This window comes from Chaetodon trifascialis, chromosome 2, assembly GCF_039877785.1.
Source record: "Chaetodon trifascialis isolate fChaTrf1 chromosome 2, fChaTrf1.hap1, whole genome shotgun sequence".
Taxonomy (NCBI): Eukaryota; Metazoa; Chordata; class Actinopteri; order Chaetodontiformes; family Chaetodontidae; genus Chaetodon; species Chaetodon trifascialis.
The window spans coordinates 8,829,203-8,846,635 of record NC_092057.1 but is presented as its reverse complement, the minus strand read 5'-3'; the positions used below and the strand labels follow the sequence as shown (position 1 = coordinate 8,846,635).

Sequence of the window (17,433 nt, the reverse complement as noted above, 5' to 3'; positions counted from 1 at the left end):
ACACAGAAGAAGAAACGCAGCTCAGCGCGGAAGCGGTGAAAGCCCCTGAACGAGCGGCGGAGTCTGGAGCTGTACGTGAGTCAAGAAGACTTTCGGTCTGCCAGCTCGGATATAAACGAGATTTCGAGTTGTTACAGTTATTGTAGATATGATCGGAGATAAACTCCGTCTCTGCAGATATTCTGCCCTCCGTCCTGCAGGGAGAGCGCCTCACACCAAACTCCAGTCAAAAAATGGCAAATAATTGTTATTATTGTCCACCGGATAGAAAACAAAGTCACTCTTTTCTTTGATTAAGCGGAATGAACAGAAGATCAGTGCAGTTAAAGTCTCTGTCTCTAATTAGTGGACAATATAACAGATTTACCACTTTATTATTCTGTTCAGTTTATTAATTGTTGGAAGCCACGTGCACGCAGAACTGATTTGCCAACGGATTAGTCATAACGCCATAAAATGTGGCAAATTAACGTTTACCTCTTTAGCTTTAGTTTTCAGCTCCAATCGGCATCAGCATTATTCAGTTAATATAAGAAGTGAGATTCGAGATTCTTCTGCTGTGAATTACAGCAGGAAAGAAATGAAGTGAATGACTTTAAGTGCTCAAACTGAAGATTTACTTTAGTTACTGAACTAATTCACAAGCACTTGGCACCAACTGTTTCTTCAAACTCAGACTTAATTTTACACCAAACTCCTTTCAAAGAAATCCAAAATCAACATCTCGTGTTGACCAAGACCATGAATTAATACAACTTAAAGACTAATTCTTCAGTGAAAAATGGAAATCCTGGAAAAGTTTTAGTGAAGGAAGTGATAGGTAAATTTACCAGCTGCTGCTTTGAAGAGACCGTCTATAGTCTTTGTTCTTCTGTAGATGAACTTCTGATGTTTCTTTAAGTGGACCTTCACTGTACTGATTCTGGGGTGCGTTTGTTTCGCAGACATGTCGGTGCAGGTGTGTTGCCTGTCGTTTCGGCAGCCGTATGCCGGTCTGGTCCTGGACGGGATGAAGACAGTGGAGAGTCGCTGGAGGCCCGTGTTGGCTCCGCTGGAGAACCAGACCCTGGCCGTCCACATCGCCCAGCGGGACTGGGAGGGGGAGGAGTGGAGGGCGTTGCTGAGCGGCCCGCTGGGAATGAACCAGGCTCAGATCCAAGCAGTCCTGGAGTCTGGAGAGAGGTTCGGCCGCGGGGTAGTGGCAGGTGGGAAATGATGTCAGGTTCTTATATTTCTGATAGTTTGAGGTGCACCTGAAGGCGTCACTTGTGGAAATCACTTTCAGGGTTGGTGGACGTGGGAGGGACCTGGTTGTGCCCCGCCTCCCTGCAGGGGGAGGAGCTGCAGCACCTGGAGCAGTCAGCTGTTTTGATTGGTCTGCACGAGAAACACCTGACTCACCTGTCCAACCCTCGCTGGCTGAAGGAGCCGCTGAGGGTCCGAGGAGGTCGTGACCTCTGGACCGTGGAGATCCCCGCTGAGCTGTTACCATGATAATGATGACGCAGAAGTTACGACGGGCTGATTATGAGGAGTCATGATGAGCTTTGGCGTGTTGGCCTGCTAATGATGTTTCCAGACACTCACCTTCAGTGAATGAGTGAACAGGTGTCGTCATCTTTAACATTCTGCAGATTATTCATTATACAAACAGCAGAAGAAGTGAAAGGTCAGGTGGTCATGTGACCATCATCACTGATGGAGACAGAAAAAACATCCTCTGCTGATCAAACACCAATTTTATTCACCCAGTAACAAAAAAAAAGTGTGAATGTCGACACAAACATATCCCATCATCAGGCTGACCACGTACAGCCTGCAGCCCCCCCTTTGACTGGCCAGCTAAAGGATGAAAAACTGAACATAAACACCATCTGTTCTGTCAGACTGTCCTTCTTTAACGAGCTGCTCACTAACGAGATGAACTATTAACTCTTGACTTTACAAACTTCCAAACAAACAAAGGCTTCAAACAGGAAGTGACTCTGAGGCTCGTGTGATTTCACTGCTGTAAACAAAAATTTTGGCACTTTTTCAAAGAAAACAAAAAACTAAGCTAACAGGTAGCATTATATTCAGTGAGAAGCTAACATGCTAACGCAGGAAAACCTTGATGCCAAAATTTAGACATCCAATCAGAAGCTCACTTTCCATTTTCTAACATAAATTTCCTCGTTTTAATTTACAGTTCTGTCATCTGGAAAACTTCCTTGTGATATACAAGGTTTTCTGATGAGTGTGGCATGCTGGAGATGTGAGGTTTCAGCAGGACGTGTGTCAGATGGCGGGGGGCAGGTAGTGTGTGGCCGTGTGGTGGGGTGGCGGTGCTGTGATGTAACTGACGTGGGCGGGGTTGGCGATGGGGCAGTAGACTCGGGGGGCATGGCCTCCGGTCTGTACTGCCCCCCAGTGGGCGGAGGGGGGGAGGCAGGGGTGATAGGAGGAGTGATGGGGGAGGTGGGCGGGGTGAGGATGAGCAGGATGAGGAAGAGGAGGAGGATGAGGGCCGGAGGGTAAGTAAGTGGGCGGGGGCGGAGTTTCAAATGACATGTGCAGAAGAGGGGGAGGGGCCATTTGATCTGGGTACAGGAGAGCAGAGGAAGGGGTGGAGCCTGGGGGGGAGGAGCCTTCCACAGAGGGGGCAGGGCCTGATGATGAAGGAGACAAGACAAATCACTTTTCGATCAACGTGAGAGAAGACTCTTCTTCTGTTTCATTCTTCTGTGAAATTGACTTTTTTCAGGTTAAATTCACAATTTTAAAAGTAGAATAAAGCTGACAGTGTTTGATGATGTGTGGAGTGAAAAAGTGTCCTTTTTAAAACCTGTCCATCGTGATGATGATGATGATGAGAAATATGTGCAGCTATAGTGTTTGACGATAAGACAACAGTCTTGATTACGGACCGCTGCTGTGTCCGTCTGTCTGTCCGTCTCCTGCCCTGGTGGATTCTGGGTAGGAGGAAGGGGTCAGATGGGGGCCTCGAGCAGTCTCAGGGTAAGAAGGAGGGGCAGCTGGGGGCAGAAGAGTATGCACGGGGTCAGACAGTCCACAGGAAGGACAGGTTCTATGTCTTATTAGGTCTGCAGGTTTGTTCATGTAAACTCACTCATCACCTCATTCAGTCACGAACATGTTAACTCATTCAGTCACTAACTCGTTCAGTCACTGATTCGTTAGCTCTTTCAGTTACTTACTCGTCAACTCATTCAGTCAATAACTTGTTAACTTATTCAGTCACTAACTCGTTAAGTGGTTAATGAAGTTAGCTCAATAAAGCTCTTATTTTGAAAAGCTAACCGTTCTTATTTTGGAAAGCTGCACCAACTACACTTGATTCCAGCAGCACCTGGTAGATGTTACAGGAACTGCAGCTGAGGAGGCTGCTGATTGGTGGCTGGAGCTGAGACCTGCAGTCAATGAAAAAACAGCTCTATATATTGCCCACCAGCCAACCAGAGCAGGTGTGGATCTTACTGTGCAGGGGAGGCTCCTGGCTCAGGTAGGGGCTGTAGTGCTGGTAGGAGTAGGGGGCCTCCGGTGAGGTGGGGGGGTACGCCTGCTGCTGCTGCTGATGGTACCACTGTGTTTGAGAGAGGAGTACACCTGCAGCTCACACACCTTTTAGAACATGACTCAGCGTCTGAGTCTGGACAAAGATCTCATCCCCCGCCACTGACACCAATAACTGATGCTCTTCTCAACAGGTAAGGTGGGTGGGACCTCACAGAGAAGGACATCGCAGGTGTTTGGACGCTCCGTCTCAGAGAGACGGACCCCTCCAACCTGAACGATGATGACATCATGTTTCATTCAAAGCTGTCATGACTCACCTGGACTCCTAAGTTGAAGTAATACTGGAGGACTCTGCAGTCTACACAAACAAACAAACAAACAAACAAACAAACAAACACACACACACACACACACACACACACACACACACACACACACACACACACACACACACACACACACACACACACACACACACACACACACACACACACACACACACACACACACACACACACACACAACAGTGTGAAACAGGAAGCTGCAGCAGGAATCATCGGGTTCAGACCAGGTTCTCAGTCAGTGTGGGGGTCAGAACCTTCTAGGACGTGACACTGACCAATAGGAGCACAGAGTGCTCTTCACCTGTAAACAAGGTGAGCATGTTTGCTTACGCTCTTGTTACAGGAAGTCGGTCTCTAGCATCATCACGCAGGCCATGAAAAATGGCAAGCTGTGATTGGTCGGGAACCTACGAATGTGTAATGAGCTGATCTGAGACGGAGCGCCTGGACAGTCTGAACCCGACATTACAGCCTCTTTACTCTTTACTCTGACCTCTGGGTAAGTCACTGCCGTTAGGGTCATAGGAGTATGGAGGTGGAGCTACCAGGGTGCACACAGCCTCACCCAACTCATTGACCAACCAGGGAGAGGCAGCTGGGATCGCCATGGCAACTAAGGACAAAAAAAAAAAAAATCACCTTGCATTAATCAGACAGTTCTTATTTTTCTGTATGTGTATGTGTGTGCGTGTACGTGTGTGTGCACACCTGAGCGTGTCTGTGTGTGTGGGGCTAGTGGCAGGTGAGCAGCTGCAGGTACACATGATGATGGAGAAGAGGGTGAGGACGAGGAAGAGGAGGGTGAGGAGCAAATGACTGCTGATGGCTTCACTACCTGAAAAACACACACACACACACACACACACACACACACACACACACACACACACACACACACACACACACACACACACACACACACACACAGTAATATTAGTGATGAACGCTGCCAGCCAATCAGTGACTGAATCATTCTGTGACTCAAACATGGTTGCTGAGTTTTAATGTCTTTTAATGCTAATAAGCGGCCTAATAAATAAATCGCAGAACTGATGATGATGATGATGAAGGTGTTTACAGACAGCGAGCGTCTGTTTGTGTCTGCATTTGGAGTCATGGTGTCATGGCAACGACAGAAACTACAGAGAGGGAAAAGATGCAGGATCTGATGCTCCTGTCCACTGGGTGATCGATCAGCAGCAGCAGATCATTGAAACGTCTTATCGTGTCCTCTGTTCAGCCTGTGACGATACAGGATGTTTGTAGATCTAAAACACAGATGGTCAATGTGGACCAGTCGCTGTACGAAAGCACTGTGGTCATTCTGTTCACTACCTGCTGGGTGTAGCTGTAGTTCATCTCTGGTCTTGACGGAGAGTCAGCAGTACCTCCTTCCTGCTCGTCCTGTCACAGTAAGAGAACACATAAAACAGAGCCTCTTTGTCCTCTCCCTCTTCATACTACTTTCTTTTACTCATTACTTCATTACTTATTTATTTTTTGAGAACACTGAGAAACCTGATCTGACCTGATCATCACACCTGCACCTTTCCATAGCAACTATCACACATGTGTGGGTTTTATTGGTAAGGTTAGGTCCGTCATGACTCTACTGTTATTATTACTACTATACCAAATGTATCATCAGCATTTCTCTGTATGCTGACGACACACCGCTCTTTGTCCACAATGTCCCTCCATTTCTTCCGATCTCTAGAATATCTTCCATAATGATTTCCACATTTAACGGTTTCAGTTTAAGAGTTTAACCCTTCCTTCACTTGTACTCAACCAGCTAAAAACCAGACACCTTTACAGATATCTGGTTCTACCTCTGAAAGGTTACCAGCTGGTCCCTACAATCACCCACATTTGGTTTGTGCTGGAGGAATCGGTAAACAGTTCATCTGTAATGTGCAGCAGGTCAGAGGTCAGCTGTGTTACCTGGTTGGTGGGGGGCTCAGCAGCAGTGTAAACACCTGAGGTCTGGTAGCTCTGATCTGAAACAGTTCACACTCAGACTTCAGCCACTTCCTGTCTTCAGATGCTGAACTCTGGACACTCTACAGCCACATCAGGTTACTGACCTTGAGTAATGTAGATGTACTCCTCTGTGTACTCAGCTGACAGAAACACACACATGAATCATATGTTAACAAAACTAGACAAACTCAAAGAAGCCTCATAAGTCAGCACTCATCACTGAAACTGGACACTTCCTGGAGGGGTTTCCACAATAAAAGGAGTGAGGGATTTTGCTCCCGGAGGTGCTGAAAGGCTTTTAACGTGAAACATGAAGTGTTGTGACAGTAAGAAGACGAGAGCAGAATGACGGAGTAAATAAACTCTATTGGAGGACAGAGTGAAGCAGCTGAGTGACCCTGTCGTACACCTGACGCCACAGAAATCAGACCGCTCAGGTGACTCACAGCCATGGCTAATACCTGACAGTTCATGGTACTCAAAGTATTCCAGCTCACCCTGGTCCTCCACAGTGCTCGTGTCCTCCTGATCCTCCTCTGATGAACACACAGGTGTGTTTCCAGGTGGAGGTGCGGGGGGGAGGGGCCCCGAGCCTCTCTGAACCCTGTAGGAGGGGCCAGGAGGAGGGGGCGGGGCTCCCATGGTTGGGGGTGGTGCCACTGTCTGACCCTGAGGGAAGAGCCAGATCATGTTACGAACATGGTAAATGTTTACTGTATCATAGTCCAGCATGCTGTTAACCAGAGTTACCAGGATCAGGTCAGAGTCCAAGTCCACTTCCTGTGAGGTGTGTTAATCATCATTTAGTCAAGGCGACAACATTAATATGCTGACATACATCTACACTCCAACATTCACCTGTTCTGAAACTGGTACAAACAACAGTTGCCACGATGCATTCAGGTGATAGACACTCCATGCATGTTGAATTCAGGGACCACCCAGGGGATCACATTAGTCTACTGATTTCTGTCTGATGCTTTACTGAATCATCTGGCTCTCATAGTTTTGGATTTCGCACCGGCAGTGGAGGGAAGACGGCATCGCTGGCGTCGTCCAGCTGGTAATACGTGATGGTTGGGTCCAGATCGGTTGGCTCCTCCACCGCCTCCGCAGAGAAACCAAACTGACAGTCTTTATTCAGAGCCGCCAGCTGACGCCGACTGCGACTGAACAAGCCACAACAAATAAAGCAGAAACAGCAGCATGATGATCGTTCCTTCACTGCTGGTTTCTGCAGCCAACTGAAGCCCCACAGAATCTATGACAGGTGAGCTCTGCTGCCAGAGGCTGCTGCTGTCTGTCTTTATAATACAGACACTAGGGGTTGTGTTGATTCCACAAAGTGGTCAGAAGATCAGCTGGAGGTGTTAAATACTGACATGCAGTTTGGATCTATTATATGAAAGTGTAGAGTTTACTTTGTTCATTTTGTATTACTGTACTGTTGTTACCTTGAGTCGTGTACATTAATATTCTGCATATGATTAAACAAATAATAAACATCAAACAATAATCATTTAGAATTCTAATTACATACTGAATTATGTGTTAACATCAAAACAGTGATTCAGTCACTCTGGTGTGAAGACTAACGTTAAATAAATCACTGAATCAAATCACTTGACATGAATCAACATGATTAGAGACATAAATCTGAAAAGACAAACTTCAACCAGTGGAAAAAATGCAGCCATGTTTGTGTTTACCGGGACCTGAAGGCGTAGTTCTCGTAGTCATGGTAATACCGTCTGCTAGGCTGGTAATACGTCAACTGTGGACCAATCAGGTGACGGTTCAGGAAACGGGTGGAACTTCTGACCAGAATCCATGACACAGGTGTGGACGGACGGACACACACACACACACACACACACACACACACACAGAATCAGAGTCGAGTTTGTCTGGATTATTAGGGGTCACTGGCTCTAATCAGTTTCTCTAATAATGTCTGAGCTGTTGTCAAAGTAATATGAAGTGAACTCTTTAACGAGGCTAATGACACCCACTGCGATGGTCTAGTTCAGTGGTTCCCAACCTTTTTTCCTTAAAGCCCCCCTTGCCTGTGTCCAAGACAAGCCAGGCCCCCCCAGCCCCAACTCATACCTGCATACACGCATTAAAAGAATAAAGTGATTAATTACAAACTTTTATTTGCAAAAATAAAAGGTCAGAGGTAATAAATAGCCTATTGGGTTAAAATGTGAACCAAAAATATGTTTTAATTTGAATTATACAGAGTTTTGATTATCCAATTGGGTATGTTATTGGGATTTTATAAATTTAATGTGCACAAATATAATTTTGGTAACCTCACAACCTCAGCGCAGACAAAATTGTGCACACCCCCTGCAACTTCTGGGAACCACTGGTCTAGTTTACCGTAACAGTGCAGCATTGTGTTTCGACAGACAATGCTGGCAAAGTAACGCAGTGCTGTTAGCCAGTATTTAGCTGGGCTCCCATTCATTGTTTTGGTCCCAGCTTCTCATTCGTTATCAGCTGTAACCTCCAGACTAGAGAATAAAGCAACACGAATCTATAAAGCTGATAAACAGGAAAACAAGTCAGAGACAGACAGACAGACAGACATACAGACACACATTGAGAATCTGTGGCGAGACTTGAAAACTGCTGTTCATTCTCATATAGTCTGACTGAGCTGGAACAACATGGTGAAGAAGAGTGAGTAAAAAGTGCAGACTGTAGATGTGAAGCTGGTGGACACACCTCAAAAGAAGGTGGTTCTACCAGTTATCAACCGAATACTTGTGCATCCAACAGACTGATACTGATGCTTACTGTCCAAACACTTGCAGGAATTAGCAGTGCATGTTGCATAAACAAATTCTCCCACAAAGAATACTCTCAAGGCTAACTGTAAGTTCAGTTGTGCTCACGTGAATCGACCAGACTTTAGACAAACTGGGGCCGGAAACCAAGGGAGGCCCTGGCCTTCTTAGGATAGGTCACTTTCAAAGCAGTTGCATCCAGATGCACCTCCTTGTACCTTAACTGACAGCTCCTGTTAAGTCAACAACAGACAGACCAGAGGTTTGTTATTTTACACAACTGAGTCCTGATAAGTTCAGAGTTCAAGACACAGTGGACAGAACAACTGCTGCAAAACACTGCGGTCAGTATCAACAGGTGCATACCTGATGAAGGTACTGTAACAGCTCAGATAGATGCACTTCAAAATCACTCGACTGGGTTTTCATGAACGACAGCTCACTTGACCACAGTGTGTTGCTGCAGTTGTTCTGTCTATGGTTGTCTTCAACTCTGAACTTGCTGTCAGGTCTCAGTTCTTAGAAATAACAAGACTCTGGTCTGTCTGCCTGCTGTTGAGTTAACAGAAGCTGTTGCGTTTGATGAATCTAACACTGCCGTTTGGACACAGGAGTTCCAATAAGTAACAGACTTGTGTTTGTTAAGTATAAAGTCCCACCTGGACGCTCCGTAACGAGGAGGTCTAGCTGTGGAGGATGGGTGGTGGTGTGGAGGGGCGTAGGGGTCATAGGTCATGGCTCCTGGAGATGGGGGTGGTGGTCGGGGGTGACCTGCTGGCTGGAAGCGGGGGGGCAGGCCAGAGGGGGCCGGGCCTCCATAGGATGGCAGCGGCATCAGCAGTTCTGCCCCCTTCACTCCACTGCTGCCCCGAGACTTCCTGAAATACCGATGGCGGTGATGACGTTGACCACGAGAGTCCAAGTCTGACAGAGACAGAAAGAGGCAAGGACAGAAGACGGGAAGACAGTCAGGGAGACGCTTCAGTAGTGAGATGGGCATGCTACGATAGGTCAGGGAGATGTTTTGGTAGATCAGGAGAATGTTACACTAGGTCAGTGAAATGTTACATTAAGTCAGGGAGATGTTATGGTTGGTCAGTGAAATGTTACATTAAGTCAGGGAGATGTTACGGTTGGTCAGTGAAATGTTACAGTAGGTCAGGGAGATGTGGCAGGAGGTCAGGGAGACGTTACGGTGGGTCAGTGAAATGTTACAGCAGGTCAGGGAGATGTGACGGTAGGTCAGGAAGATGTTACAGTGGGTCAGTGAAATGTTACAGCAGGTCAGGGAGATGTGACGGTAGGTCAGTGAAATGTTACATTAAGTCAGGGAGATGTTACGGTTGGTCAGTGAAATGTTACAGTAGGTCAGGGAGATGTTACGGTTGGTCAGTGAAATGTTACAGTAGGTCGGGGAGATGTTACGGTTGGTCAGTGAAATGTTACAGTAGGTCAGGGAGATGTTACAGTTGGTCAGTGAAATGTTACAGTAGGTCAGGGAGATGTGACAGTAGGTCAGGAGAATGTTACGGTACGTCAGGGAGATGTTACGGTAGTTCAATGAAATGTTACAGTAGGTTAGGGAGATGTGACGGTAGGTCAGGAGAATGTTATGGTAGGTCAGTGAAAGGTATTTGGCCTTCAACTGTTACACTCAGGGAGACAAAGACAAAAAGAGACGAATATAAGCAATATATGGACACACTGAGAGTTTGTTTCTGAATATTTACAATGAAGAAAAAAAAACACCAAATATGTTCCGAGAGTACCCAGGTCTCCTTTTCTAGTTGGAGCGGCAACGTTCCAGGCAGGAACTGGATTCACTGGTTTCAGATCAGTCAGAGGAACCAGGTGTCTGACACACACAGAGGGAAAGGTTAAACTGCTGTTCTAACTGCAGGCTGAGGCTCACAGATCAACTCAAAATCTGACATTCAACTTGACAATGAGATGATGCAATGTCTTGCTGAAACACTTGCTAGTCTTCTTTGTGGGGGATCAGCTGAAATTTAAAGTCATTCCTCACTTGATCAAAGGGTTGTTTGAGAGTTCTGACTTTGTTTTAGGTTAAACTTAGTATCAGGTTTAGGTTGTGTGTGTTACTTCTCGCCCAGCTCCTCAATGAAGACTGTGACAGCTGACGACTGTGTTCCTACTTCCTGGATGAAGGCATTGTAGTACTTCCCCTTTGGCTCCAGACGCACCTGAAACACAGAGACAGGTAACAGACATCTGACAATGGGTTAAACCATCTCTTTCATTTGCCTGAACAAGACCCAGAGAAGAGGGAGTGGAGCTGGAAGGCAAAGCTTTCAATTTACCAGTCGATCTACGTTCCAACCTTCACTTGTGGTCCTGTGCTTTGGACAGTGACTGAAGGAATGAAACTGTGGATGCAAGTGACTGACAGTAGTTCTACAGGATGCCAGGCTTTAGCTTTGGAGGAAGGCTTAACAGCTCAGACATCCTGGTGTTCGTCAAAAACCATCAAGACACCAAAATTCTTACTGTAAGTTAAGGCACTCAAATACTGACACACTGTCAATAAGAAGAAAACAGAAATGTCCATTAAGCTCCACCATTTGACATCATCAAAAGAAATGTCCCAAAGACATCCATGTACTTTTTATTACATCCTGCAGCTCAGAGCAGAGGTCAAGCTGTAGACTGATGAAAGGAGTTGAGCCTGAGATGTCCTCAACAGGCCACCATACAGAGGACAAACACCATCAGGACAAACTTCAGTGTGTGGTGAATGTTACAGCTTGGCTCTGCAGTCTGCTGTGGTCATGTTAGACTCGGTCTGCTCTGTGTCTCTATCAGCAGCACTGATGCTGACGCAGTGTTGTACCTGTACCTGTACCTGATGTGAGTTTTAAAGACGAAGAGAGTTTTGTTACCTGACACTTGTCTCCCAGGAAGTACTGCCTCCCTGCAAACACCATGTAGTCCGTCCTCTGCATCTCTGTCACACACAGACCACATCAGTAAACACGTTAGTCATCTCACATCAGAAGCAGTCACTGCGCCCTGGTTATTACTGTAACTCCATTAAACAGCTGTCAGTAATCAGATTAGAGTCATCTGAAACATCAACACCATCCTCTCCTGGCATCCCTCAGGTGTGTTCAGTTACGTTCAGCAGTCTCATCTACGTGCTGCTCAGGTGGATGATTATTGTCCTTCATGTCAAAGGTCGTTCATCACCAAGCAGGAAGTGTACCAGTAACTTTTAGAACAGCGAGTCATGATTGGTTCATGAGAAAAAGTGCCTGTTTCCATCAACCATCAACGTTATTTCTTAATGTTTTAATGCAAACTGTCGATCTTCATCAGCCTAAACGTAACAAAATAACTTTATTTCTCATCAATGATTTAAACTAACAGAAAACTTCTTAAACCTGGAAATTCAGTCAGGACTCTTTGGACAGGTGTGTGTGTTACCTTTACAGGTGTCCTGCCAGACATCAAACTCCAGGTTTCTGTAAACTTCTCCATCCAGAGACTTCATCACTTTAAAAGACAGAGACAGTCTGGAGGGGGGCAGGGCTTCTGCAGGAGGCTGGCCAATGGAAATAGGATCTCAGGTTCAGGTTGTTCAGGTCTCTTTTGCTACACAGATCAAACTGTTTTTCATCTCATGTGAACGCATGAATACATTGATTCTGGACAATTCAAACTTTCCAGCATCACTACTTTGATTTGTTTCACGTAACCTGTCAGCCGTCAACACTGACTCCTGCTGTCTGAATCTGATTGGCTGACGGGGACAAACAGCAGGTGGTGCTCATTCTTCGGTCGCTGCCATTAAACCACCACAGAAGAAGAGACTCAACAAGATAACGTCATTCAAAGAGCTGCGGTCAAATGTCGAACAATGAAAACGTGATGGAGGTCAGACATTTCTGTTAGTGTCATGTGAGGAAGGTCACAGCCTCCTCATCCTCCTCCACATATGTAGATGTGATGTTTTCAGCTCTTCACTGAAGAGACGTTTAGTCACATGATTCATGATGTCATCGTTTACTCACGCGGTCGGTTCCTGGTTTTATCCACTAACAGGAAACAGTTTCTACACACGTGGTTCTTATTCTGATAAGTCACACTCACATTCACTTCGACCACCCCTCCAACCTTTTACCTGATCATGAAGCATCACCTGTTCACACCAGCTGCCCACCTTTGAGTCATCTGTCAGAGCTCCGGCTTTGTCCTCAGCAGCTCCACCCGACTCCAACTCCTCCCTGCAGGATAAAACAAACGCGAACACACACACACACACACACACACACACACACACACACACACACACACACACACACACACACACACACACACACACACACACACACACACACACACACACACACACAATTATAACATGATGTCATTGTGCAGGTGAGGCTGAGTGGACAGACGGAGAGCGACACCTCTTTCATGTCCCCACCTGGACCAAGATCAGCAGATTTCTGAACAGTCATCTCAGACTGTTTTAGGGGAACATCTTCATCACAGCGCATCACATCACATCACTTTTTAACATGTTTGACAGCCGGCACCAGCTGTGCCTCTGCGTGTGTGTGGCGTACCTGTGACCTCGGTCCTCAGGTGTGTCGTAGCCGATGTCGATGTCACTACACATTGATGGGCTGTTCCTATAGCGACGACCTCCGACCCTAAAGGCCTCCATGGCCTGACAGAGCTCCACCTCCTCCAACCCAAACACCTGAGTGTAAAGCAGCTCGTACAGGAGAGCTACACACACACACACACACACACACACACACACACACACACACACACACAAGTTGAGAGGACCCTGACTGGCACCCTGCGTCCCTGTCCTCCAACTCTGTCCATCATAATCGACACCAAAGCCCCCCCCCACCCCCCCTTCAGAGTTTAGTGTTAATAAAGATGAAGCTGTGGGTCAGAGAGCTGTCAATCACTCTGATCTACCAATCAGGGAACAGAACTTACACTGACAGAGGGCGGCGGAGGCCAGGTAACTCCTCGGATAAACAAGGTCGTAATAACCGTTGATCGTGCAACACAACGTCACCTTGGAAACACAGAAGATGACGGTCAGCGGTCAGAATTCATTGGACAGTTTAAAGAGGACATGAAACACTCTGATTCTTATTTATTTCACACAGAATTAAGTGTGTGGGAATACGTCTGTGATTTTTTTAAGATGGAAATTGCTTTTACATAATATAAGAATTTTTTTTTTCGTGCTGATCAACTGCTTCAGCAATAGTGCGCCGCCCTGTTGTTCTTCCAGAATACAGTCTGCCCTAGCCAGCATTATAGTTCACTGGCTCATGTCCTCATCAAAATTGCAGGTTAATCATGCTAAGCACCGCTTTCAGTGCTCTTCCTTTATTGGTTTAAACTCACCTGTCTTATTTCTTATTGGTTGACAGTTGGTCTTACCAACTTTTAACTGGTCGGTCGGTCAGTTTTTTCTTTATGTTTTTAATTCTCATATTTTTTAAATGTTGGTTTTAACAATGTTTACTGATGTTGTTGATCTTCCTCTGTCCACATGCTGCTCATGGTCTGAAACATGTGATCGTTGGTCATTGTATTATGATCAAAGCTGATCAGCCAATCAGGAAACTTCCTCACCTTGTCAACAAAGTCGTCCTCTGAGATCACTGTGGCTGGTCTCCCAGGGTAACGATAGATCAGGAAACAACGCCTACACACACACACACACACACACACACACACACACACACACACACACACACACACACACACACACACACACACACACACACACACACACACACACACACACACACACACACACACTTTAATTGATTCCACTGTCATGTCTGTGATAAACATGCAGCTGCAGCCAGAAGCTGGTTAGCTTAGCATAAAGACTAGAAACACGGAGGAAAGCAGCTATCTTAGCTTATGTTAGCATAAAGACTGGAAATGGGGGTAAACAGCTAGCTTAGCTAATGTTAGCATAAAGACTGGAAATGGGAGAAAACAGCTAGCTTAGCTTATGTTAGCATAAAGACTAGAAACATGGAGGAAAACCGCTAGCTTAGCTTATGTTAGCGTAAAACCTGGAAACAGCTAGCTAGCAACAGGTTCACTGGAAAGATCTCACAGTTTTGTGCCAACCAAACCAAAAAACCAAATCAAAATAAACAAAAACCAAAAACAAACAAACAAAAGTCTGATTCAACACCTGCTGGAACAAACAGCTGTTTTCTGATTAGACTGTTATTATTTCAGTCAGCTGGATCGATTTGGGTTTTATGTTCAGAGTTTGTGAGTTTCATAACGTCAATGTGAAGCAGCCCTGGAGGGACAGCAGCATGCGGTCTGATCCGGGTCTGCTTTGGATTTGGTTCCTCACTCTAACAAACAAATGTGGATCAGGTAGCAGCTGATCAGAGATCTGCAGTCAGAGGAAGACGCTCCTCTGTGGGATCAGTGGACAGACGCACATCAACCCATCAACCGATCTCAGGTGAGTTCCAGAAGTCAGAATCGCACAGTTCAACTTCCATTCAATACAAAATAACTTTTTTCAAACCGTCACATTGTTATTGGAGCACATGTTCAGGGTGGATCCAGATCCTCACCAGACAACCAAACACCACATTTAAAAATGTGACTGTGACTAACTCCACATTCAGACTCAAGCAGGTGCTCACCTGTAGAGCTGAGATAGAGCCTTGATCTCCACCTGACCCACCGTCTCCTGAAAACAAGCACACACTCAGTTACTCCTGATCACAGGTACAACTGCTTGGCTGTCAGTGGACTGAAGGTTCAAAGGTCACAGCAGCTCACCTTGGGGTCCTCCAGACGTTCCAGATATTTCTCAAACGAACCTTCGACAAACTGAAAGAGAAAAAGGACGAGCTGAGGACAGCCTGCAGCATCACAACATTCCTGTCCCAGACCTGTTTCCACATTTTGACACCTGAAGGACAGGGGACACTCATCTGAGGACAAGGATGAAGACGGACAATGCCAAAGACGAGTGAAAGAAGCCATCCACCTCAAACCGAAGTGACATCACCGGACAGGGGTGGTCTACGATGCCACAGTCCTGAGACCCTCGCCAGGTGGCTTAACAGTGGGTGGCACGGTGGGACAGTGGCAACACTGTCGCCTCACAGCTAGAAGGTGACCCCCCCCAGGAAGCACTCACCGGCTCAAAGTTGCATCTGTTGGCTCTCATGAAATTGGCGCAGTCCTGACGGATCCTCTGGTGATAGTTCTGAGAGTAATACAACTACACACACACACACACACACACACAGACACAGGACAGGGTCAGACCTGAATCCAGTTCCTGAGTGTGACGTCCAAACACACCTGGGTGTGATGTCTAAATGTGCTGTGTGAGTTTAAGGTTTCAGCCTCCAGAATGTTCCGATGAATAAACTGAGAGCTCGTTAAAGCTCATTAACACTCATTAACGCTCACACTACAGGAAGTGAACCGTTCATACTCTTCATCACATGACTGAGGCTCAGGAGGAAGAGCCATTCCACTAGTTTGACCTCTGACCTCCACGGTCACTGGTAAAGACACTGAACCCTAAATCCGACATCCATCCAGGGTGTGAGCACATGTGACTGGCTGAAGGCAGGACTGTGTTGTAAACACTTCGAGTCATAGATAAAGATTTATTCAGCATTTGCTGTGAGGACAACCTGGTACAGGTGTAACAGGGCGGCAGGCGGCACATGATTGGTCCACTGAAGAAACTCACATGATGAACCACCACACAGAGCTGATACCATCATCTGCGACTGGTCTGTTACACCTCTCTGACGTCAGCCGCACCTGAAGTCACGTGTTCTGTTCATTCAAACCCATTTAATCCTGTTTATGAGGCACGAGACTGACCTGAGACCAGTTTAACTGGTGATTAGAAAACAGCCCCCCCCATTCACACACACACACACAGAGTCTTGGGAGCTCCATCACACCAAATTTCTTCCTGACCTCTGACCTCTGAAAGGCTCTGTGCTCTCCTGTCCCCGGTCAGGGGCAGCCTCTCTCCCCGCTATCCCGCCTCTACCTGCAGCTTTTCCCCGCTGGAACCTTTGGCCCGTCTCACCTGTTCTGACACGGCTCGGAACAGACTGGACGCGTCCCGGGCCACCATCTTCCTGTAGAGTCCGATGCTGCACAGGAACTCGTCCATGTTGACGAAGTACTTCTTCAGGCCTTTCTGCATCCCTCCGCCGGTACACGAACGGCAGCCTTCGCGGTAAACTCGGTGAACTCGCTCCGGTTCAGACGCCAGCGCTCGCGCCGCCGCCGTCACACTGACACCTGAGTTTAATGAGGCCTGATCAGCTCGCGAGCCCGCTCACCTCGCCTGAGGCGTTCAGGGACCCGCCGAGGCTCAGACAGATGGAGTTTAATGTGAAGTTTGGATACTTCACAGCAAACGGGGAATAATATAAGAAAATCTTCCACTGAGAAATAATTTAACACTGAATTAAAAAAGATTATTTACTTCAGTGACAGTGTACAAACCACAGTGTAAAAATACAAAGCTAAAATCAGCTAAATGTACTCACAGTATACAAAGTAAAAGTATTCATTATTAAGGAAAATGTCCGTACTTCACTGTTCCACGTGATATTACTGCATCATTTATTAAAGGTGAGCAGCATTTTATTGTTGTATTAATATTACTGATGTAATACTTGTACTTTAATGTAAAATTCATGTAATTAATATTTCATTCGTCCATCATTTGTTTTGTTTGTAAAATCAAACTGCAGCAGTGTCTCAGTGTT

General features: G+C 46.3%; 2 protein-coding genes across 4 annotated transcripts; one reads left to right on the top strand and one right to left on the bottom strand.

The window, feature by feature from the left end:
• The first annotated feature begins 2 nt into the window (after nucleotides 1-2).
• On the top strand, nucleotides 3-3,296 carry LOC139344448 (protein EOLA1). Of its 3 annotated transcripts, none has more exons than XM_070982642.1 (3): nucleotides 3-71; nucleotides 945-1,205; nucleotides 1,286-3,296. In XM_070982642.1, exons 2-3 carry the CDS (start codon nucleotides 947-949, stop codon nucleotides 1,492-1,494), a joined length of 468 nt encoding a protein of 155 aa, XP_070838743.1. In that variant the 5' UTR covers nucleotides 3-71; nucleotides 945-946; the 3' UTR covers nucleotides 1,495-3,296. The 3 variants fall into 3 exon arrangements, with proteins under 3 accessions (XP_070838743.1, XP_070838750.1, XP_070838732.1); XM_070982649.1 differs by having other exon boundaries at nucleotides 47-75; nucleotides 1,286-2,785; XM_070982631.1 differs by lacking the exon at nucleotides 3-71 and adding an exon at nucleotides 737-820 and having other exon boundaries at nucleotides 1,286-2,785.
• On the bottom strand, nucleotides 2,278-16,862 carry alg13 (ALG13 UDP-N-acetylglucosaminyltransferase subunit). The gene is made up of 25 exons (XM_070982618.1): nucleotides 16,743-16,862; nucleotides 15,825-15,908; nucleotides 15,461-15,511; nucleotides 15,322-15,368; nucleotides 14,270-14,342; nucleotides 13,619-13,700; nucleotides 13,228-13,393; nucleotides 12,819-12,882; nucleotides 12,083-12,200; nucleotides 11,539-11,603; nucleotides 10,742-10,842; nucleotides 10,408-10,493; nucleotides 9,298-9,562; nucleotides 7,553-7,660; nucleotides 6,865-7,012; nucleotides 6,341-6,512; nucleotides 5,948-5,983; nucleotides 5,805-5,860; nucleotides 5,196-5,264; nucleotides 4,569-4,695; nucleotides 4,354-4,473; nucleotides 3,834-3,874; nucleotides 3,478-3,583; nucleotides 2,907-3,014; nucleotides 2,278-2,648 (listed from the first exon to the last, which is right to left on the bottom strand). Exons 1-25 carry the CDS (start codon nucleotides 16,860-16,862, stop codon nucleotides 2,278-2,280), a joined length of 2,784 nt encoding a protein of 927 aa, XP_070838719.1.
• Between the last annotated feature and the right edge of the window lie 571 nt (nucleotides 16,863-17,433).

What these genes read in the sequence shown, in the direction of transcription:
- LOC139344448 (XM_070982642.1), top strand. Translation starts at nt 947, where the DNA reads ATGTCGGTGCAGGTGTGTTGCCTGTCGTTTCGGCAGCCGTATGCCGGT. An exon ending in CGGCCGCGGGGTAGTGGCAG is followed by an intron (nt 1,206 to 1,285) that starts GTGGGAAATGAT and finishes AATCACTTTCAG; the next exon opens with GGTTGGTGGACGTGGGAGGG.
- alg13 (XM_070982618.1), bottom strand. Translation starts at nt 16,862, where the DNA reads ATGCAGAAAGGCCTGAAGAAGTACTTCGTCAACATGGACGAGTTCCTG. An exon ending in CTCCGCCGCCCTCTGTCAGT is followed by an intron (nt 13,394 to 13,618) that starts GTAAGTTCTGTT and finishes GTGTGTGTGTAG; the next exon opens with CTCTCCTGTACGAGCTGCTT. An exon ending in CTCTGACAGATGACTCAAAG is followed by an intron (nt 12,201 to 12,818) that starts GTGGGCAGCTGG and finishes TCCATTGGCCAG; the next exon opens with CCTCCTGCAGAAGCCCTGCC.